General features: G+C 48.9%; 4 protein-coding genes across 4 annotated transcripts; 3 read left to right on the top strand and 1 right to left on the bottom strand.

Moving 5' to 3' along the window:
* Positions 1 to 810: 810 nt before the first annotated feature.
* F4807DRAFT_1316 (uncharacterized protein) lies at positions 811 to 1,452 on the bottom strand. Its single transcript, XM_047992991.1, has 2 exons — positions 1,278 to 1,452; positions 811 to 1,175 (listed from the first exon to the last, which is right to left on the bottom strand). Exons 1-2 carry the CDS (start codon positions 1,345 to 1,347, stop codon positions 871 to 873), a joined length of 375 nt encoding a protein of 124 aa, XP_047859062.1. The 5' UTR covers positions 1,348 to 1,452; the 3' UTR covers positions 811 to 870.
* A 2,375-nt stretch (positions 1,453 to 3,827) lies between these two features.
* Positions 3,828 to 4,260, top strand: F4807DRAFT_1218 (uncharacterized protein). The gene has a single exon (XM_047992899.1). The coding sequence runs from the start codon at positions 3,944 to 3,946 to the stop codon at positions 4,202 to 4,204; it is 261 nt and encodes an 86-aa protein (XP_047859061.1). The 5' UTR covers positions 3,828 to 3,943; the 3' UTR covers positions 4,205 to 4,260.
* A 5,186-nt stretch (positions 4,261 to 9,446) lies between these two features.
* F4807DRAFT_449205 (PLC-like phosphodiesterase) lies at positions 9,447 to 12,500 on the top strand (the record flags this gene model as incomplete). Its single annotated transcript, XM_047999995.1, has 1 exon — positions 9,447 to 12,500. The coding sequence occupies one exon, from the start codon at positions 9,447 to 9,449 to the stop codon at positions 12,498 to 12,500; it is 3,054 nt and encodes a 1,017-aa protein (XP_047859060.1).
* Positions 12,501 to 14,330: 1,830 nt separating this feature from the next.
* On the top strand, positions 14,331 to 15,478 carry F4807DRAFT_466133 (uncharacterized protein). The gene has a single exon (XM_048002352.1). The coding sequence runs from the start codon at positions 14,667 to 14,669 to the stop codon at positions 15,192 to 15,194; it is 528 nt and encodes a 175-aa protein (XP_047859059.1). The 5' UTR covers positions 14,331 to 14,666; the 3' UTR covers positions 15,195 to 15,478.
* The last annotated feature ends 3,966 nt before the right edge of the window (positions 15,479 to 19,444 follow it).

Here is a 19,444-nt window from a genome sequence, read left to right as displayed (position 1 = left end):
GGGGGCCCTTTTTTAGAAATACTATGTGTCGTCGATTTCAAAATTCAAGGAAAAATAAAAATACCACGAGGGAATAATGTGGCACATCCGCCGACACATACATCCTACATACGTACGTACATACATACATCGTGATCAAATCGTTCCAAGATAGACGACTGCCATCCTCCCAGAGATTCTCTGCGAGCCGCTCTTAGCGAGGTTGACGTGCAGGGGCATGGCTGCCGCACTAAATCGTCATCCTCGGATCAGGATGTGGCTAGGCTTGCCAATTGAGCTGCTCTGATTGTTTTTTAAAAGCCCTACGCAGTTGGCGTGCATGAGTGGCTTTTCTTTACTTGCATGGGGACGTTACCTCGTGTCGTGGTCCTGATGCTAGGGACGCAGTCCCGGATCGACGAGAGGGATTGCACCGCTCACTCTCTCGATGGAGCATCCTCTGTATTGGATACTGCTTAAGGGTTACGTCCAGGATAATAGGCCGAAGACTACCCCCCGCGTTAGCGATGACGAGTGACGGGGAGGTAGGATGTTTGGAGGATGCGTTGCTGGCGTGGTCGAGCACATAGTATCGTCGCCGTTTTATATCCTAACTCGGACGATCATGCCTTTCCGGCGTCATGTTTTGCTTTTTTTCTACAGCGCGGGAATGCCCGCTGCCCAAATTGTACGGCATGTATGGCTTGTATGGCACGTATGGCACGTATGGCATGTGTCTACTGTAAGGATGACATAGATAGCTACCTATGATTGAGGGGTACGGACGGGGATTGACAATGGACATCTCCACGCTTTCATGGGACTTTATGGGACTTCATGGAACCTCGATAAATAGTGATCGCGGTCTAAACGCTGTTCGAAGAAATATACCTAATATTGTGGTATCGTCCCGCATATGTCAGAGGCTTTAGACATTAGGACATGGTCGAAAGAGTCCTCGTGACACCTGCCCCTGCCTTGTTCCACGCGGATTGTTAGGAAGGGTGAAGACGACGGGCCAATCACCAGGCCCATACACTTCAATAAGCGGTGTTGATGGCACCAGTGAGAGTCCGCATCGATTCCAAAACGGGTTTTCCCATTAGTTAGGGCAAGGATTACACGGGAACCTATGATATGTATCCGTCCTGTCACCAAGATGGATCCCTTTTTCGATCTCGCATTTGGCGGATGCTCTACAGGGAGATAGGAAGATCAATCGATGTTTATTCGACAATAGAAGTGATCATGTGTCCGAAGGGCCCAGGAGAGGGGTTCAAGTTCGCCTTATTACTTACCCTCGTTACCAGAAAAAATTGAAAGGATCGAGACGACAAGGCATAGCAACAGGGACCTACTGCGGCGCATCGAGATACATAATCGCCTTCGAGTGGTTATGGATCATTGGCCCACGACTTCCAGGTTTGGGGGGTGATTTGACATGATTTGACACGATTAAAGAAATAGAAAAATAAAAATAAAACTCCACCGTCAGAACGTCAGAGCCGTCAGTGCCGAAGATGCCGGTGAACCTCGTCCGTGACTCCGTGGCTTGCAGCTCTGCTCCTCCTCGCGTTGCCTACCCTGGAAAACGTAGGACAGCGGATTGGGAGCGCATTCTGCGGGTTGATTGGACGTAAGCTGGTTGATCTGCTCGCAATTCGATTGATGGGAGCTGAAAAACTGATCGTCGCCAAGGACCGCCCAAGCGGCTTTCTCGTAGTAGACTACTACGTTGCTGCAACTCGAGGGCGAAGAAAGGGGACAAAACGCAAACGCAATTACATGTTACATATTGCCTATTCGATTTCGGCCAGGCCAGACGAACCTCGGAGGTCCGATAGAATATAGGCGCCGGCCTTAAGGCACCTGTGAAGGCTGGGCAGCGCCCGATCATAGGGCCGTAGGACGAACGAAGTTGTGATAATAAACCATCGAAGTAATAGATATGCCCACCGCCAGATGTGTTTCTGTTCTTAGAACAGTTACAGCCTACCTGCGCATCGCAGAGTGCAGATGAGCGGTGCAGAAAGCGGTGCGCGGTGCTAAAAATGGCCTGTCTCACAGCCTTAAGGTGTCGATGGTGGGCTATGCTCGCCGACTCTTGTATGAAGCGAAAAATACGAGCCGATGCTGCTATGTGGTGGTATTGTGGTATTGTGACATTGTAGTATTTTGGTATTTTGGCGATGACCCGAATCTGAGGGACTCTTCCTCGTCCTGCGGACAAATACGATACGAAAATACGGTGTTGCGCAAATGAATGGATCGATGTCGAGCGACGAGATTTACGATTGGCCAGCGTCTAGGAACCCCCCTGACGCTAATTGCAGCATGATGATGTGGAGTTGAGGCATGCACCCAACAGGGTCCTTGAGCAGGGCTGCAGAAAAGAAAAGAGATCTGCCTTCTCGAAGACGGTTTCGGCGTTTTGTGACAGGAGTTGGCTGGTTGGTTACTTTGTACAAGTACATTCGGATCATCGTCTTCGTCGTCCCCCTCTCCTTAGCGTACCTCTACCAGCTCATAGCAGCCATAGCAGACCATCAGACCGTTAGACCGTTAGACCGGGTAGACAACAGAGGACTGAGAGGAGTTCCCTCGACTATCTGACTGCCTGACTATGTATCTGTGAAACCGCTCGACACGCTAGGTCTGGCTGGATCTGGGGAAGATTATCTTGACGTGTGAAATCGTACACGGTTAGCAAATGATGATGGGCGCAGGGAGACGAATGGGAGTTCGTACGCCTGTGGAGAGGAAAATAATTGCAGGACCTGATGATCGCACTACTATGTAGAGATTTTGACGTAATTCCTCCTTCTCCCTCTTTTGTCCCTCCAGCCCTCTAGTGCCTCCAGTGCCCTTCTTTACCTGACTTTCGGCACCGTCTCCGCAACGGTTCGAGCAAGTCCGCGCGTGGGGTGAGCCAAGAAATGCTTGGGTAGGCATCTTCTTTTTTTTTTCCCTTCCCCTAGGACCATTTGTTTCCTCACGCCGAGGTCAAACCCCCTTCTAGCCCATTCGTCTTCGCTCGTCTAGCCCGGTGACTAGGAGGTTAGGTACATATTAGCAGGGCGAATTTTAGCTTCTAGCATCTCCACCCGCGCCTGAAAACCGCTTTTTAAGCTTAGGGCAGGCCAAGCAAGGCCTTGTAACGCATACACACCACTTACACACCACACGGACCATGACGGTGAGGGAATAGGGACTAGAATATTCTAAAGCATTTCCGAAGTTGGAATGTCCTTGCAAGGAAAAGGGCCCCCCTAATGCCGGTGGTATTATTAATACACCGTCGAGGATAATATTATGGTATCAGTGCAGATACCCAGTCTGCCAGTATCAGTATCGTCATCAATCTAATAACGACACGCTCCTGGAAGCGGTGAGCACCATCGTAAGTTTTAAGCATCAGTCCGTCCGATCGGGGTCAGGTGCTCACTCTAGCCGGGTAAAAAACTCCGCCGAGAAGCGAAATAAATGGTAATGGAGCTATATGGCGAGTGTATAACCAGAGTAGCCGGGCACTTCGCCCAACGTTCGAAAGGATGTCGTTAGGCCAGGAGGATGGTTTCAAGACGCGCGAGGCACAGACTGAGGGAAAAGGGCTCGCGGAGCCGCGGGGCGTGCTGCTGTTGGACGGAGGTTTAGCACCGCCGTCCTACGACATGGCGAGATCTACAAGTACGGGGGTTGACGGCATGGGGCCATGCAAGGTCGGCGTGTAATGGTAGGTTGCGTCTTGGGTCGTCCAGATGTTATGACTGGCCAGGAAAAGTCAGGCAACGTTTTATTATCGCCATGACAGGATCACACAACGAGGGAGAGGCCGGTTGGATAGCTAGATTAGTTGGGATATAGAAAGAGTACCACCGGTGGATTAGTTGTATTAGTTGTATTAGTAGCCGGATTCGAATAGAGTGAAATTGTATTGGTTTGCTAGAGGGATCGTCGTCGGCGAATGTGCGCATGTGTGTTGTCCTGGCCGTTCGTGGTGTGTTTCCAGTTCCCCATCATCGATCAGTACACCGGGAATCGGAAAAGGATGGACGCACAATCCCTATTCCTTCGATTTCGATTTGTGTGTGAAGCGTCTCGCAGCAAACCAGAGACGAGAAAAAAAAGACAAACGGTTAAACTATCAACTCTCAGCTTTCCCCCCACGATACGCATACATACCTACCTACATATAACCAAGGTTAATCTAGATATCTTGATTTGAGTGGGTTTCTTTTTGGTTAGAGTTGGTAGCGGTGCGCATCATCGAATGTCTTGCAGAATTGGCTACCTAGTACCTAGCATTGGCAGCCCCCAAGGTTTCAATTGACTGGCTTTAGGTTGACATTCCGACTGCCGAAAAACAACCTTGAACCGTTTTAACTACCTGGTGCTTTTCTTTTTTTGTTCTTTTAGGAAAAGTTTGGAAATCTTAATTATCTAAATAAGATGCATACCTACCGAAGATACATCCATAATAAGGTTGATGAGAGCCTTGTTTTGTAAACCCCTGATACCCCCTGACACCCCCTAACACCCATTGATTGGCTATCATTTTCCGATTTTTTTTTTTCTATTTTCTCTTTTTTTCCTTCGAGTTTAATCTTTGTAATTGTTCTCGGTTCTCCTTTCACTTGTGACTTAGGCTCGCACAGTAGCTTCTACGTAAGATCAGTTCAAAGCCAAGAAGAGCTGAAACAGAATCTGAACGTCCCGTACCAGATCGGCTTCCAATAGAATTCGTTAATCAACAGAATAATGGAATTACCAGTACCGAAATGTGAAGAAAAAGGGAGCAAGCACTATTAGCACAAGCAATGCCTACCTAGGTACCTACCTAGGCATGTGTGTCACAAATGGTACAAAGTACATATAAGTGCAACGTGCATTAGAAGTACTGTACATAAGTCTAAGGTATCTAATATAGCCGAAGCGCTTAGGGAGGTAACCAAGTAACCAGGTAACCGAACGTTTTGATTTCATTTTATCTTAATTTTTTTCTCCTCTCCTCCTCCCACCCAGGTCTTTGGTACCACCCCGGACCCCTGTCCGAAATAATGCCTGTCGCTGCTCTTTTTTTTCTTTTTTTCTCATCTTGGGGAAGCCGGGCGTGGATCAGGCTTAGATGGTCGATGATGTAGTTATGGGACCACCACATCTGCCACCTGGCTCAGCACCCACCTTTGCGCCCTGTCTTTTTCTGCCCTATCCTGGCCCTAGCAGCCTAGCTATTAGCGGTCCTAGTCCAGCTGGAGTCAACTTTTAATTACCTATTCCGTAGTAGCGTCATCATCTTTTCTGGCCCTTTGGTCCGTTCCTTTACATGGAGAGTTTACCGACAGAAGAAAGACATTCCGTCAAATTTTTTTTCCCTTTCTAGCCCTGCCCATGAGAGCGATGGGCAATGGGCGACGGGTAACGGTCAACGGGCAGTGGTCAAATCCTTATTCCTCCTAGTTTTCAATTGGTGATAAGATGGATAGAGTGATGATATAGAGACAGAGCATTGGCATCCGTTCCCTCACTTAGACGCCCAGCGTGCCGTCGATTTTTCGTCCCGAGTCTCATGACCGCTTCTAGGAATCCACATCGAGAGGTTTGTTTCATCTTTGAAAATCAGCTGTGGAATTGCTCATCACAATAGGGTTATGACTATCAATCCCTCACGAAGCCTCTGTTTTCTTGCTTCATTGACATCACGCTAGTATCACATACAGCATCTACAGCCCTGAAGCCCCAAGTACCTAGATATCCCATATGGAGTATGTGAGCACATACTTAGGTCCGTATGGTATGCACCCAATGAATCCAATGCGGCTTGAACATTTGAAGTTCGTTGGGGAAAAGGCTCTCGAGTTCTATTGTCTCAGACATACAGGTCTTGGTAGTATCACTTAAGCTTTAAGCCAAGTAAGGTACTCGGGATCAATTCCTTTCTTTTTTTGTCCATTGTGCTTGGCAAAGTCTTTTATTAATAGGTAAGGTTTGGTTGAGCTTGCTTGATAATGTTGAGTTTCATTGACAAAGAACCGATTAAACGTGTGTGCCTGAAATCTTTTTTATTTTCCCATTGTCCTCGAGGCTTGTAGACACATAACGGGAGACCACCTGACTCCATTCCAAGTCTGGGATAGGACAGGTTGGGATGAGATTGGGATATGGATGTCTTGTACCATCGTACATCGTACATCGCACATCAGTCTAAAGTTCAAGTGTTGCACAAACCCATCAAAGCCCAGCATCCAGCAACCATCACGCAATGGGTGCCTTTTCCCCTTTTCCCCTGGATTGCTTTAATAAGAAAGTCACAACATGCTTGTGTGATTGTGTTATATTCTTTCGCGTACCTATTCAGATGCTCAGACCTTTTGTATATGTACGTTATTAGCATTCACATGATCATCGGGAAAACAAAAAGAAATCCATCATTAAATGATGGAGCTTTAAATATAATTACACACGTGCATTGCATGTATGCATTCACTTATCAGACTCCCGAATCCATAATAGGCATGTAATTATGTACCTACGAAGGTATATATACGTACCTTCAGACATAACATTACACATAACCACATGCACCTACTTAATGTTCATCCCGCTAATGGAATAAATGATGATGATAATAATTAACTTCAGATGTTATGGAAGGTCCCACATTATCACAGTTGATTGACTTTTCGGGTTTCCTCGTCCCAGCAGTTCCAATCCAAGTCCAAGACCACCCCCCATCGATGTGCTTGCCATTGATGGTAGACGGTGGATACCATCGGTACGTACAATAACAACTTTTCGACGGGATAGGATAGAGGTACATCTATACATGCACGTTCTAATTCTGGTGGAAAGCTGCCTACCAACCAACAGAACTGCCCCGTATCTTACTGTACCAGACCCAGAATTACGATACCATAACGCCAACCTAAATGATCCCCTAACGAAAACTAAGGTAAGTTAGGTTCTGATGAGAAATGGAGGTGGAAAGTCCTACTATGAACGTATGGATGTGTGGATGTACGCATGTATGTATGTATGTATGTACGTATGTATGTATCCATTGTGTATGTACCTAGTATTATGTATCATTGCCAATTGCAATTAGCCCCCGCTTCGATGTTCCCCTTCAATTGCTCAGCACTAGAAATGCACTAGACTAAAGCACACCTACTGGAAGTACCCAAGCATCTAAAGCATCCAAGCACCAAAGCAACCAAAGCACCTACCAACCTAGCGACTTAGCATCCCAGTACCCGGGCACTTAAAGGTAAGTGCGGTAGGTACGGTACGTACGTGCAAGTTAGGTAGACACATTAAGATGTATTTATCTTAGGTATCTCGCCCAGGTGAACATTTGAACTGGGAATAGGGCAGGCACAGTACGTACTCTTTTTTTTATTTTAGGGGACCGCCTACCTGTACTTCCTGTATTCTTTTCTGACCCCTTCCCTGTCTCTGCCATGCTTAATCCCTTCCTTTCCGCTCCGTCACTTAATAATTTCCCGACCCCATCTCTCCTCCACCTGACGAAGAAGGGCAAGCAGAATATTTAGCTGTACACCTCATCAAATTGTAGGAGGTAAAAAAAAAAAAAGTTTGGTATTATTATTATTTTATTATTATATTTTATTTTATAGTTTATGTTTTATTCGTCCTTCTCCCTTGTCGAACAATTCAAATATCGTCCGTCTGGCCAGTCCAATTCACACACTTAAACGAACCGCCTTACCTTCGCAATTCACTTCACTGTCACTCGCATAGAAAATTCAGTACCTTGAATCTTACCTGGATACTTTCCCGAGTGCCCATACATAAGGATTCACGTCGCACAAGGGATAACGCGGTCTTCTCTTTGTAGCCTACCCAGCGTACCAAGCGTACCTAGGTAGCAACTCACTGGACGCTTGCATTTCTGCCAGCCATCCTGCTGCACTTTTTCTTAGCTGCTGAGCCTCACTGGACCGCTGTTTCGTTTTGCTGGACGTCATAACGCACGTTTCTGTTGTACCACCGGCGCAAAAAAAAATTACTAAGAGGAAGCAAGAGGGAGTCATCACCATACACGGCAGGGGGTCCACCTTTTACTCCTAAGGAACGAACAGCAAGACGATTTTTTTTCTGGACAAGTTACCCGCCAGAAGAAGCCCAACTTAGGCGACTAGGATTTTCAGAGAGGCCATATCCTATTACGCGAGATATATATAAACTTATATATCTCTTCCAAACCTTTTGATTCCAAGTCAATCGCAAGCTGGAAGGGAACAATAAGAGAGGTTCCCCGTCTTAGTGAAACTTGCAGGGGCTGGACCAGATCAATATCAATCCCTCGAGGAGACACTATCTCACTTCGAAAATCTGACGCTTGAGGAAAATCCCATCTCCCCCAACTTAGGAATAACCCAAATCAGCGACCTGCATGCGGCCTGCCACCTCACCATTTTTACCGTGAGCTATTGCAACATCAGTCCCCCATACCCGCCCTGTTCACGTCCTGGTCTACCACCTAGGGCAAGCCCATAGCACAGCACGCGCACCGAGGGCAGCTGGCTGGATCTGTAGGCCCCGTACCTCGACGTACCTGTGTCAGAAGGCCGTACCAGTGACAGGCCTGTACTTTCTTATACTAATACTACATCTACTCGGGCGCATCCTTGCGTTCCGGTCCGCAATCTACATATACATACATCGTGGGAAGGCGTCGAGGGTCCTGCAGCCTCGAGTTTGGCCTCGAATTTTAATAATTAGCCTTCCCCGGTGTATACATTCTCACCACCCCGTCCCAAGCTTCACGGCCCACGGTTCACGGTCCCGTACAACGTAAATTCGTCTACCTGTCTACTTACGCTCACTCCCCCCCTCCCCCAATCCTCCCCTACCGCTGGGACGTGCCTCTATGAAAGACATATCCGGAAAAATGAGGCCCACAAGCTCAGCCCTCCTCATATAGACGTTGTCTCATATATTGCTTGTACTACACGTACTAACGACGATTCACGCGTGGGCAACGGGCAACATCTTGCCCCCCCTTTTCGACCATATATATCATGACTGCAACCCCCAACAACACCAACCCTTCCCACACCAGCATCGAATCCCGGCATCCTTCTTCTAGTACACCGATCATGGCCGCCCAGGGTACTCTATTGCGGCGGCCACGCCCAAGTCAAGTTCAGACTCAGACTACCCATGTCACCGCGCAACCCACTTCGATGCCTACCTCAGCCATAAGTGCTTCCACCGCGGCATCTGGCTCTTCCCAGCATGATTCTCCCATCATGTCCCCTGATCATGCGGTGTTAACCAACACAAGCAGCTCTATTCAACCTTCGCCGGATCCTTATCGTAGCCAAAGTCATGAAGCCGAACAGTTCCCTCCTCCTCCGCCTTTCCACCTTGGCGACCCCCTTCTCAGTTACAAGCCTGGCTGCGGCCCGACTAACCCCACCAATCCCTCGACAACTGGTGGTTCCATGGCCGAGGCCTTGAACAACAGCCACTCCTCGGGGAAGGGTTTAATTAGACGGCTCTCTAACCGGGCGACGAAGTTTGCCAGCAGGACTCGGCGCCAGTCGGCAGCAGCTCCTCTGAGCCGGGAAGGAAGCGTAGGTCCAGGAATCCTTCGACGCAGGAGTGATAGCACCAACACGGCACCTGCGGCGGAGACCGTCCTGCTAACGGATTCCGACGACGAGTTCCATCCTGACGAGATGAACGAGCTTAGCTCTATTTACGGCGCGGAGAGTATGGCCCGAGATTTTTCTTCGGGCAGCGCTGCTCCGTCATTGGCATCTGCATCATTTGTGGATGTCCCTACCGGGCCAGTTGTTCCAATGGCATTGGTAAAGGGGACTTATCTACATAAGATATCCAAGAAGAAGAAATCGAAGCGCTTGCTCTTCATCCTCGAGGCCGATGCCGGCAAAGTCACTTGGGAGAAGGGTCGTTCAACCAAATGCATTTACATCGACGATATCAAGGAAGTTAGGATAGGTTCCGACATCCGCCAGTATCGTATCGACTACGGAATTCCCGAATCGGAGGAAGGCCGCTTCTTCACTATCTTCTATGCTGTGCCTGACAAGTCAAGGAGCAAGACAATGCACTTGGTTGCCGAGGATGAAGAGACATTCGCACACTGGGTTAATGCCCTAGACACGATATCGAAGCATCGAGAGGTACATATGGCTTCGCTGATGGCGTTCAACGATAGCGCTATCCGTGGATACTGGAACGGCGAGATGACTAAACAGTTCGAGAACCGTCAGCACTCCCCTGGCGAAGAGAAGATGGATTTCCCCGGCGTCGAACGTGTTTGCCGGAATCTTCACATCCACATGGCCCAAAAGGAGCTCCGTGCGAAGTTCAATATTGCTGACCAGACCAGATCCGGCCGGCTAAATTTCTCCGAATTCCAGGTATTCGTCCGTGAGATGAAACGCAGAGAAGACATTCGAAAGGTGTATCTCAACTTCGCTTCGGAGCCGGAGAGGGGTATTGCTTTTCCTGAATTCGTGCGGTTCTTACGAGATGAACAAGGCGAAGACGTCGAGAGCAACCTCTCCCTATGGGAGAATAAGTTTATTCGTTATGCTCGTCGGGGTGGGAAGCACGGAATGGATACGTCCTTTCAGCGCCTCGATAAGGACTCGATCACGATGAACGAGCACGCGCTTGTAGCCTATCTTACGTCGAAGGACAATTGCCCGCTTGTACGTGCGTCGCCTACCGAGTACTCGCTCGACCGACCTTTCAACGAATACTTCATCTCTAGCTCGCATAACACTTACCTTGTCGGCCGTCAAATCGCAGACGTTGCCTCCATCGAAGGCTACATTTCGACTCTTGTCCGAGGTTGTCGTAGTGTCGAGATTGACTGTTGGGATGGGTCAGACGGTCAGCCGATAGTTAAGCACGGATATGCCATGACGAATGCTATCTCATTCCGCGAGGTCATCAACACTGTCAACAAGTACGCCTTTGTCGCCAGTCGTTTCCCACTTTGGGTTTCGCTTGAGGTCCATTGCGGTGCTGCGCAACAAGAAGTCATGGCAGAAATCATGAGGGACATATTCGGCTCTCGTCTAGTTACGGAGCCATTGGACCCATCCTCAACAACGCTTCCGACGCCTTCGGAACTCAAGGACCGGATCCTCATCAAGGTAAAGGGTACGCATCAAACCCACGAGCCGCAGCGCACTGGCGGAGAACCTACAACGGGTCGTCGACGCGGGAATAGCCTGACATCTCCCTTCTCGAAGCCAGTCTCTTCCGATAATGCTCCTATCCCGGCTCGGTACTTGTCAAGCCCACTACTAGGTCCCACACCCAGACCTCCTCGTCGTGGCGTAGTAGGCGAGCGCGTAGACACTATTAATGAAGGCCAGGTACACGATACGGTCAGCAGCAGCACGAGCGAATGCGATAGCGAAGAAGAGAAGCGAGGGAAGCGACGGACAAGCAAAATAGTCAAGAAATTGGGCGAGCTCGGTGTCTATTGTAGCGGTGTCAAGTTTCACGGTTTCGAATCGGCTGAATGCAAGAAGAGCAACCATATTTTGTCCTTTATGGAAGGTACATTTAGGAAGCACTCCAAAGCATCGGATTCGAAACTGGCCTTGTCCCGTCATAATATGCGTTACATGATGCGCGTGTATCCCCAATACTCCCGTCTATCTTCTGACAATTTCAACCCTATGATGTACTGGCGGAGAGGCGTACAAATGGCTGCGCTCAATTGGCAGACTTTTGACCTCGGCATGCAGCTAAATCAAGCTATGTTCGACGGAGGCACCGACCAGTCAGGGTATGTGCTAAAGCCAGAGTCGATGCGTGAGATCCGAATACTCCCCGACGGCTTGCCCATAGAGGCTATCGGCAAACTGGAACGTCAAAACATGTCCTTCCACATCAATGTTATCTCCGCGCAACAACTCATACGCCCGTCGTCCTTGCCTTCTAACCGCACCCTGGATCCGTACGTCGAGATCGAAATCTTCCACACTAACGATAAACGAGACAAGCATGACAGCATGGCCGGTGTCTCCATTCTTACGGATACTCCTCTTAAGGCGGCCACGCCCGTCGTGAAAGAGAATGGCTTCAACCCCGAGTTCAACCACAATGCCAAATTTGTCGTCACTACCAAGCACCCGGAGCTGGTCTTTGTCAGATTCAGTGTCAAGCTTTCCAGCGACGGAGAAAACACCGGTCGAAATACCACCATCGCGACCTACATGGCCAAGCTCAATGGTCTGAAGCAGGGCTATCGAACCTTGCCATTACTGGATTCCAATGGTGACCAGTATCTATTCTCAACCTTGTTTTGTCACATTAAAGTCGACCCGATCACCAGTGTTTACGTACCAAAGGCCCGTGAAAATAATGGCGGCGAGGCCGTTGGCAAGTTGAAGAACATCAGCCGGAATGTATTCAACAGATCATCCGCCAATAGCACTAAGTCAAGCTTTGAAAAGAGCAGTGTCGATGGTGGCTATTCCGACTCATCGCAACATCCCTTTATATAATTCGTACGCCAGTATTCACTCGGATTCTATGACGAGTCGCCCTGTACCAGTACATCTTTTATTTGAGTTAACAGTCGAGCCGCGATGATTTTCCCACCTGGTTTGAACCTGTAGCGAATACCCCCATCGGATCACATTATCAAAAGGGAGACGGCGCAGCACGGCCATAAGCGATTTATTTACGGATTGTTTTCATGCATTTTTATTTTATTTTATTTTTTTATTCGAGGGCATCCGATACCAATCGTTCGCTCTCTGTGCTCCCTATGAGCAACACATCGGAGGCACAAACGGCAAGAAAGGCATATCATTGGTGTTGAAGGGAAACATTGATAGATTTGGGAAATGACAAAAAAATCATCTCATTTGTTTTCATGGGATGGTGGCATTTGGGGCTACGGTGTTTACTGGCAAGGGGGTTATATCACGAATTTCCTAGCGATGAGGACATTATTCAAAGCATTTATTGGGCTTTTCACATTTGCATTCGCTTTTTCGAGCAGGACTTAAGGTGCAAGCTGGAGGCGCAGGGCCGCAATTGAGCAGCAGCACAAGGAGGATCAGATTCGGGTGAAAGTCATAAAAATCATCACTGGGCTCGCATACGGTTGGGGTTCGGTGGCGGGCGGTTCTTGATATCTCGACGATATGCATCAAAATTTTCACTTCGACACACCATTTCTCCTCCAGCAGGTTCTTCTTTTACTAGCATAGGCATGTCGGCTCGCATTTGCATGAACTCGGATAAACAAGACCTGGTGGCTCACGCTGCACACTAGTACTGAATCCAATAGCGATTCCGCATTACACAAAGCCTTATTATTGTTTTCCCTTACGTGTCTTTATTGTTCTTGGTGACCTAACTGCTTCTGTCGTCCCATCATGTTTCATATATGATAGCTAATTATCGACATATCACCAAGCAAGGCCGACTATGTAATAGGTATTGTGTTGCTTACTCACTGCTGACCGCCCAATTAGAATCGATAGATCGTATTAGAGCTTCAGGCATGGCTGCTTATCTAATTGTAACCGACGGCCCAAAACAGAAACACGAGCATAAGCGGCCGGCTTGCCGAGACGGTGGATTTGGTGAACTCGGATTCGGGCGTTCGGGAATGATTGCTACTGTACGGAGTAGCTGTTCCCGCGTTCAGCCTCTGACCTGATTTATTTCCCTTTCGGGCGAACCCCATGCCGGGGACCTAGCAAACGCGTGTGGCATGGTAGGCATGGTAGGCATGTATGTAGGTGTATTAGGTATGTATAGACACGCCTACATATGTATGCAACCTCTGGTCTGACATGTAACCCAGGACATAAACCATAACGCACCGTCTCGTGTCGATCGCAAACCTGGTAGCTTCCATCGACATGATATGATCTGACGTCGAGGTAGCCCTATATGTATATCCGCCATACTAGGCAGGCCGCCCGAACTGCGGGATATTATTAATACCAATTTGCTCACGGCAGTTATGATTCCGCCCATAAGGAAAAAAGCAAGGCAACGCATCCTGCCCTAGCTGTTTTCAGCGGGATTGCATGACGCGTAGGCGTCTTCGTTTAGTCGAGGCGCGAATTAACACGTACCGGCGGCGTTATTGCCGGGGGAGCGCCCTCGATACGGTAAGTCAGTAAGTCCACCGTCAGCTCAGCCTTCCAGTTGCTGACGCCCAGAGGCTTCGAGGACAGCTGTTTAGGGAAACCAGGCCTTACTCACCGCCCCTGTAGGAAGATACGGATGGTGCGGGCTAGGTGCGGAATAGGCGTTGGCAGTGGGTGAAGTGGGTGTGTACGATACTCAGAACGGAACGATTACGGTCGGCCGCCTTATTCACCTAGGTAACTTTGGGCGGCGACGGATTACAGATTACATATCTGCATCGTATTATACTGCCTAACGTGGGAAAGGGTGGTTAAGGATGGGGTCGACAGGGGCCGAAGGCAAAACGGGAAATAAATGGCGTTTTGGCGACTTCAGCTTTTGACAACCTACCTAGCACCTTTTAGCACCCGGATGAAATCCCATACCAGTGGAAGCGAGCACGAGAGAGACAAGGGGTAAAGAAAAAGTAAAAGAAAAGAACCGTGCTTGGCTGCAACCCAACCCAAAAAGACCTCTCTCCATAGGTACTTGTCTATGTACCTACTTACCTACACACCATGCAGCAAAGCTGCGCCTGGCTGGCGGTGCTGGTGCTTAGTGACGCTGTCGCTGCTAGTGGTGCAGTTGCTGCTTGCTTCTGCTTCTGCTTCTGCTTTATGCAATGCAAGAACCTACTGCGCTGCGCTCTCATCACATTCCTTCTTACCCAAACGAGCCTGACTCCCTTACCTCATTGGGTAGGGGACGCGGGCTTACGGGCCTCCCCCCGTTTTGTTGCCCCCCCTCGTCCCATCCCACTGGATAGACAGGGCCAGGGCTGCGCATGCGGGTTGCGTGATGACGAGCCGCTTACGAACAGGCGGGCGAGCCAATGGCGCACGGTCCCAGTCCTGCAAGACCCCCGTGAGCTACCGTACCATGCTGTCGGGTCCTGCAGCCCGGTTGATGCGTCCCAAGTTTTTCTTCCTTCGCTTGTTCCCTCCATGACCCCCTCCTTCTTCTTCTTCCCCTACGCATCCTCACCCGAACCAGCTCCCCTTGCCATACTCTCACTTTCTCCCCTGGCGTTGGCGAGGATGACGTGAGCGCTTGGGACGCGGGGGTAGAAGTTTAAACGAGCGCCCCTCGAGAGTATTAGATGGGGGGCGGCAATGGTTCACAACAGTTCGCGCTATTGCGTCCCGTGGCTGGCTGGCTGGCTGGGCTGTTGGAGCTGTTTCCTCAGTGGAAGAAGCTGCATGATCGATCGGCCGTCGGTAGCACATACATACCTACTCTAGTATGCGGCTTTTGCTTTTCGCGGGATGACAATCTACATGTGCGAAAATGAGCTGCATAAAAAGGGTTTGGTTGGTAGGTATTTGATGCCCTGATCTCCCCCTGACCTTGACCTTGACCTTGATCCTGATCGTGACCCCATCCCGTCCCGCTGTCGCTTCGCATCGGCGTTACTTTCGAAGTCCTATCCCCGGCTGGAGGAACTGCACTCCACGGCATTAACTATGGGTACGGGTAAGGCGATCCTCGGGGGCTGAAGAATGCACGTAAGTTGACAAAAACCGGGAACTTTTGACCGTGGTCATGGAATGAGCCAAATACCTAACTTGGGAAACCTAGCTCGCACATAAAGTACCTCAGGGTATTATACATACTACGTACGTATATGCAAGCCTCTTTCTTGCTCGTTTCCGCGTTCTTCTGGTACGGTAACTCGTGCAATTTTCGCTACCGGCGGTTGTCAGTCCATGGTATGGGTTGAAACTCGGGATTTGGAGGCCCCTGCGACTCTCCAAATACCCTTCCTTTTTGCTTTTTTCCAACTGGCTTCAAAAGTTGGCCGACTTGCCAAAGAAGTTGTCGGGATGATGTTAATAAGCGTGAGCCATCTACGCACGGCATAATCCTGCGCGAAAACTCTCCGGTGGCACAGGCGGCACGAATCTCAACAACCCGCCTGTCGATCCATGATGGCTTCCAATCAAAGACACCCGGTGGCCCTGCCGATGGAGGGACGGGCATGGTGATCATGAGCGAAAATATGTTCCTAGAGCGTAAGTCGAGGTACGTGGCTCACGGTTTCCATATCTGACGTTTAACAGATGGTCTAGCAAGCACCTACTATTCGTCAATATAACCCCTTTTCCAAGGTGTTGGATCGGCGTCATCGTTATGGCCAACAGGGTCGACTTGGCGATTGGAGTCAGAGACTCCAAATTCAGGTATAGATACCCAGATGTGAAATGGTCGATTAGTAACTCAGACGACACGAGTCTATTGATAGATACACATACATGTCTTGGCTCTTTTCCGCCGTCAGACTTTTTCTACCCAAGTTTCCTAGCTAGGTAAGTATAGGAGAACCCTGCCAACACCACGCCCTTCCCTCTCACTACCCCTTGAAATTGATAGCTTGCTACTCCAACAGACTTCAAGTCGACCTGCATCAACTAGGATAACGAGGATTCCGCCCGGCTTGCTCGGACAAAAATCGCACGTAGAACATGCGCAAAACCCTCACGGGTATCTACTCGGTTAACGAAGGTAGGTGCTTGGCAATTGCTCAGAGAGGCCGGCTCATTCGGGATGTGGAGGATGAGTACGGAAAACGACAAGTTCCAACCAGGCTTCTATATTCTCATGTAGAGAGACCTTTAGTCACAATGAACACACGTCCACGTGTTTGTGGCAAATACCAGGACATTTTGTGTACCTAGTAGGTTCCTGGTTACGTAATTGCCAATATCCGCTAGATGAGGCACATGTTTCCCCTAATCAGGAGTAACAGCGTATATTGAACTTCAAGGTTGTATATCACTCTTGGTAGAGGTACTACCTAGTGTAAACGAGCAAGAAAACTTGGAAGTTGTCGGGGCCTCTAAGAACATCACCTGAGGTACTTAGAGTCATATATAAGTACATCATCACTACCTAGGAAGTTAACATGCTCAAATTTGCTCTAGTTCTCTTAGAGTATATAAAGAACGGACGACTTACAGTACAGCAAGAAGAAGTAGGACGAGAGTTGCCATAATCGTAGCTTCCGCTTGACGTGAGCATATTATATGCTTTGTGTGCAAACGATAATGTAGAAGTGATCAGTCTATCACCAAGTACATTAGCTCATTAACTACAATAATAATCTTCTCCTGTAGCTATAAGAACTGCACACGAGACGTGGACATAAATTCCTTCCCCTATTCGCAAAACACATTGTCTGGGTCTACCAACCTACTCCAGTTAATTATCTCAAATGATAATTGAAATATACCTCGATCCCTCAGTCACCCTTGTGAAAGACAGGCGCATGGCGATTGCATACCTACTCGCGAGGGGACACATCCCACCGCGTCACTGAGTACCGGAAACATATTTCTCGATTTAGCATACGAGATAAATATTCCGTCGTCGTGGAGAATCCACAAAATCGTACATATATCGCAACTTTGCAAAGTGCCTCAAGGCTCCGACCCGTACAACCGCCAACACTTACAAAAGAAGGTTGTTTCAACGATGCGTAGATATTGGGTTGACGTTGTCACCAAAAAAGTCGTTTTTGGGTTTTCCAGCGATTACTCTGCTTGGGTTCACGGTCGACGGGTCAGGCTCATGAATAATCGATGAGGAAATACTGATTCCGAGGAACGCGAAATTTGGTGTGATCGAGGAGATCACCGATCATGTGTTCTACAATACGACTAAGCAAATATCTACTATGCCCTTTAACTAAGTTCTCAACTCGCCGAGGTAGGCCATCAGATCTATCACCTAGGCAATTCTGTGACTCGAGGACCACTCCATTTTCAGGAGACAATATAGGGTGCTCCGCTGCTCCTGACAAAAAGCTGGCGATTAAAGGCTCTGTCCCTGAAATATGTTGGGACCAAAAAACGCATCCAGGGAAAGGGGGTTCCACAGCGATTAGGGATAGGACGGCAGTCTACTGGTGGCCGATTCAGTCAGACCGATCCATAGACGAGCAAAGTGCTCACAAGAGCCGAGGTGGAATACCAAGTACCAAGCGACAGAACTCTAGGTAGCCTGTCTCGCCTGGGTAACACGCGTACTTGGAATATCTTTACAGCCATGCAGATTCTCCGTAATCGTCACCTACATGTGACAAAGCCACCAAAGCCTAAGGTATCTTTTCGAGATGATGTCGATGTCATTCCCATACCTCCAGAAGCGGCATCATCCGATACCACAGCCGATCCTCCGTCTCCCTCCAAAAGACGTCGCATACCTTGACAAGGCTACAGGGAAACGTCCCATGGAGATGGGGAGCATCAGAGGCATTAGCTTTTGAGCTGTTAAAGAAGAAAGATCAGCTTTGATTGAACAGTTGTCGACCGTGCGATCGCTCAGACAAACCCTTGCTCCCTTGCTGCATACATATCTGGCGCGGAACTGGAGATGGTCAGACAACAATGAAGGATATACCCAACAACTGCGAGACATGCTTGCCCCCGAGTTTCACGGAACAGATGAAGAGATGTGGAATAAGTCGTACTTCCGACGAAGGCTCAGCTAGAACGACAGATGGAGTTAGGGAGCCCGCCGGCATAACCACGAGACGTGGTTTCTTTCTCTTTGAAAGCCGGGGAGATAGCTAGAGTATAGTACTAGAACTCTTGAATCATCAGCAGCAGCCTAAGAGAGGCATCCATACTCAGTTTCAAGGAAAGAAGGACGGGAACAAAAGAAGCGCAATGAATGGACGGTGTTATACGAACAATGAGGACAACGACATAATCTTATGAAACGAAGGGCAGGTTACACCCTTACGCACAAGCGGGGGTCGGTTCAGAAGTCATTGCAAAATCAGTAACCATAGCCAAGGATCGACTACAGTGGCATTCTAAAGGGACGATCCCTCCTGGATGCCCTTCTGCTCCGCACGCAACGATATAGACTTCGGCGAGGTGTCGCCAGAGCCGCCGCAGTTAACCCAGGTCGAGGAGATGGTCGTAGCGGAAGTTCACGTTGCCTTGGAGGTTCACCAGAACCGGGGGTTCGGGTACCCTAAAAGTATCTTTTCGACTGCGGGATGATGAGGACAAATATACTCAGAGAGCATTCATAGCTAGCTACGTGCGATTCCCTTCAAGGGCTGGACCACGGAATTCATGAGATCTTGCTGCGCGGCATACCTCACCGACCCGAGGCAACATACTATGGATCACGTCGGCATCCACGACTACGTATTGCGGGATGAAGAGGACGGAAGTAGTCAGGAAGAAGGAAGTAGCGATGACAGCACATGATTCAGACGTATGAATAGCTGGAAGGTAGTTTAGATATAAGAAGACTTTTCTTCCTCGAGAGGATTTGCCATGGG

Source organism: Annulohypoxylon truncatum (genome assembly GCF_022578515.1).
Source record: "Annulohypoxylon truncatum strain CBS 140777 unplaced genomic scaffold F4807scaffold_1, whole genome shotgun sequence".
NCBI lineage: Eukaryota > Fungi > Ascomycota > Sordariomycetes > Xylariales > Hypoxylaceae > Annulohypoxylon > Annulohypoxylon truncatum.
The sequence above is the reverse complement of the archived record's forward strand: the minus strand, read 5'-3'. Positions and strand labels throughout refer to the sequence as shown.

Excerpts from the sequence above, each read along its gene's own strand:
- F4807DRAFT_1316 (XM_047992991.1), bottom strand. The coding sequence starts at position 1,347 with ATGCGCCGCAGTAGGTCCCTGTTGCTATGCCTTGTCGTCTCGATCCTT. Across the intron at positions 1,176-1,277 it reads AATTTTTTCTGGTAACGAGG|AGCATCCGCCAAATGCGAGA; the intron begins GTAAGTAATAAG and ends ATCTCCCTGTAG.
- F4807DRAFT_1218 (XM_047992899.1), top strand. The coding sequence starts at position 3,944 with ATGTGCGCATGTGTGTTGTCCTGGCCGTTCGTGGTGTGTTTCCAGTTC.
- F4807DRAFT_466133 (XM_048002352.1), top strand. The coding sequence starts at position 14,667 with ATGCAGCAAAGCTGCGCCTGGCTGGCGGTGCTGGTGCTTAGTGACGCT.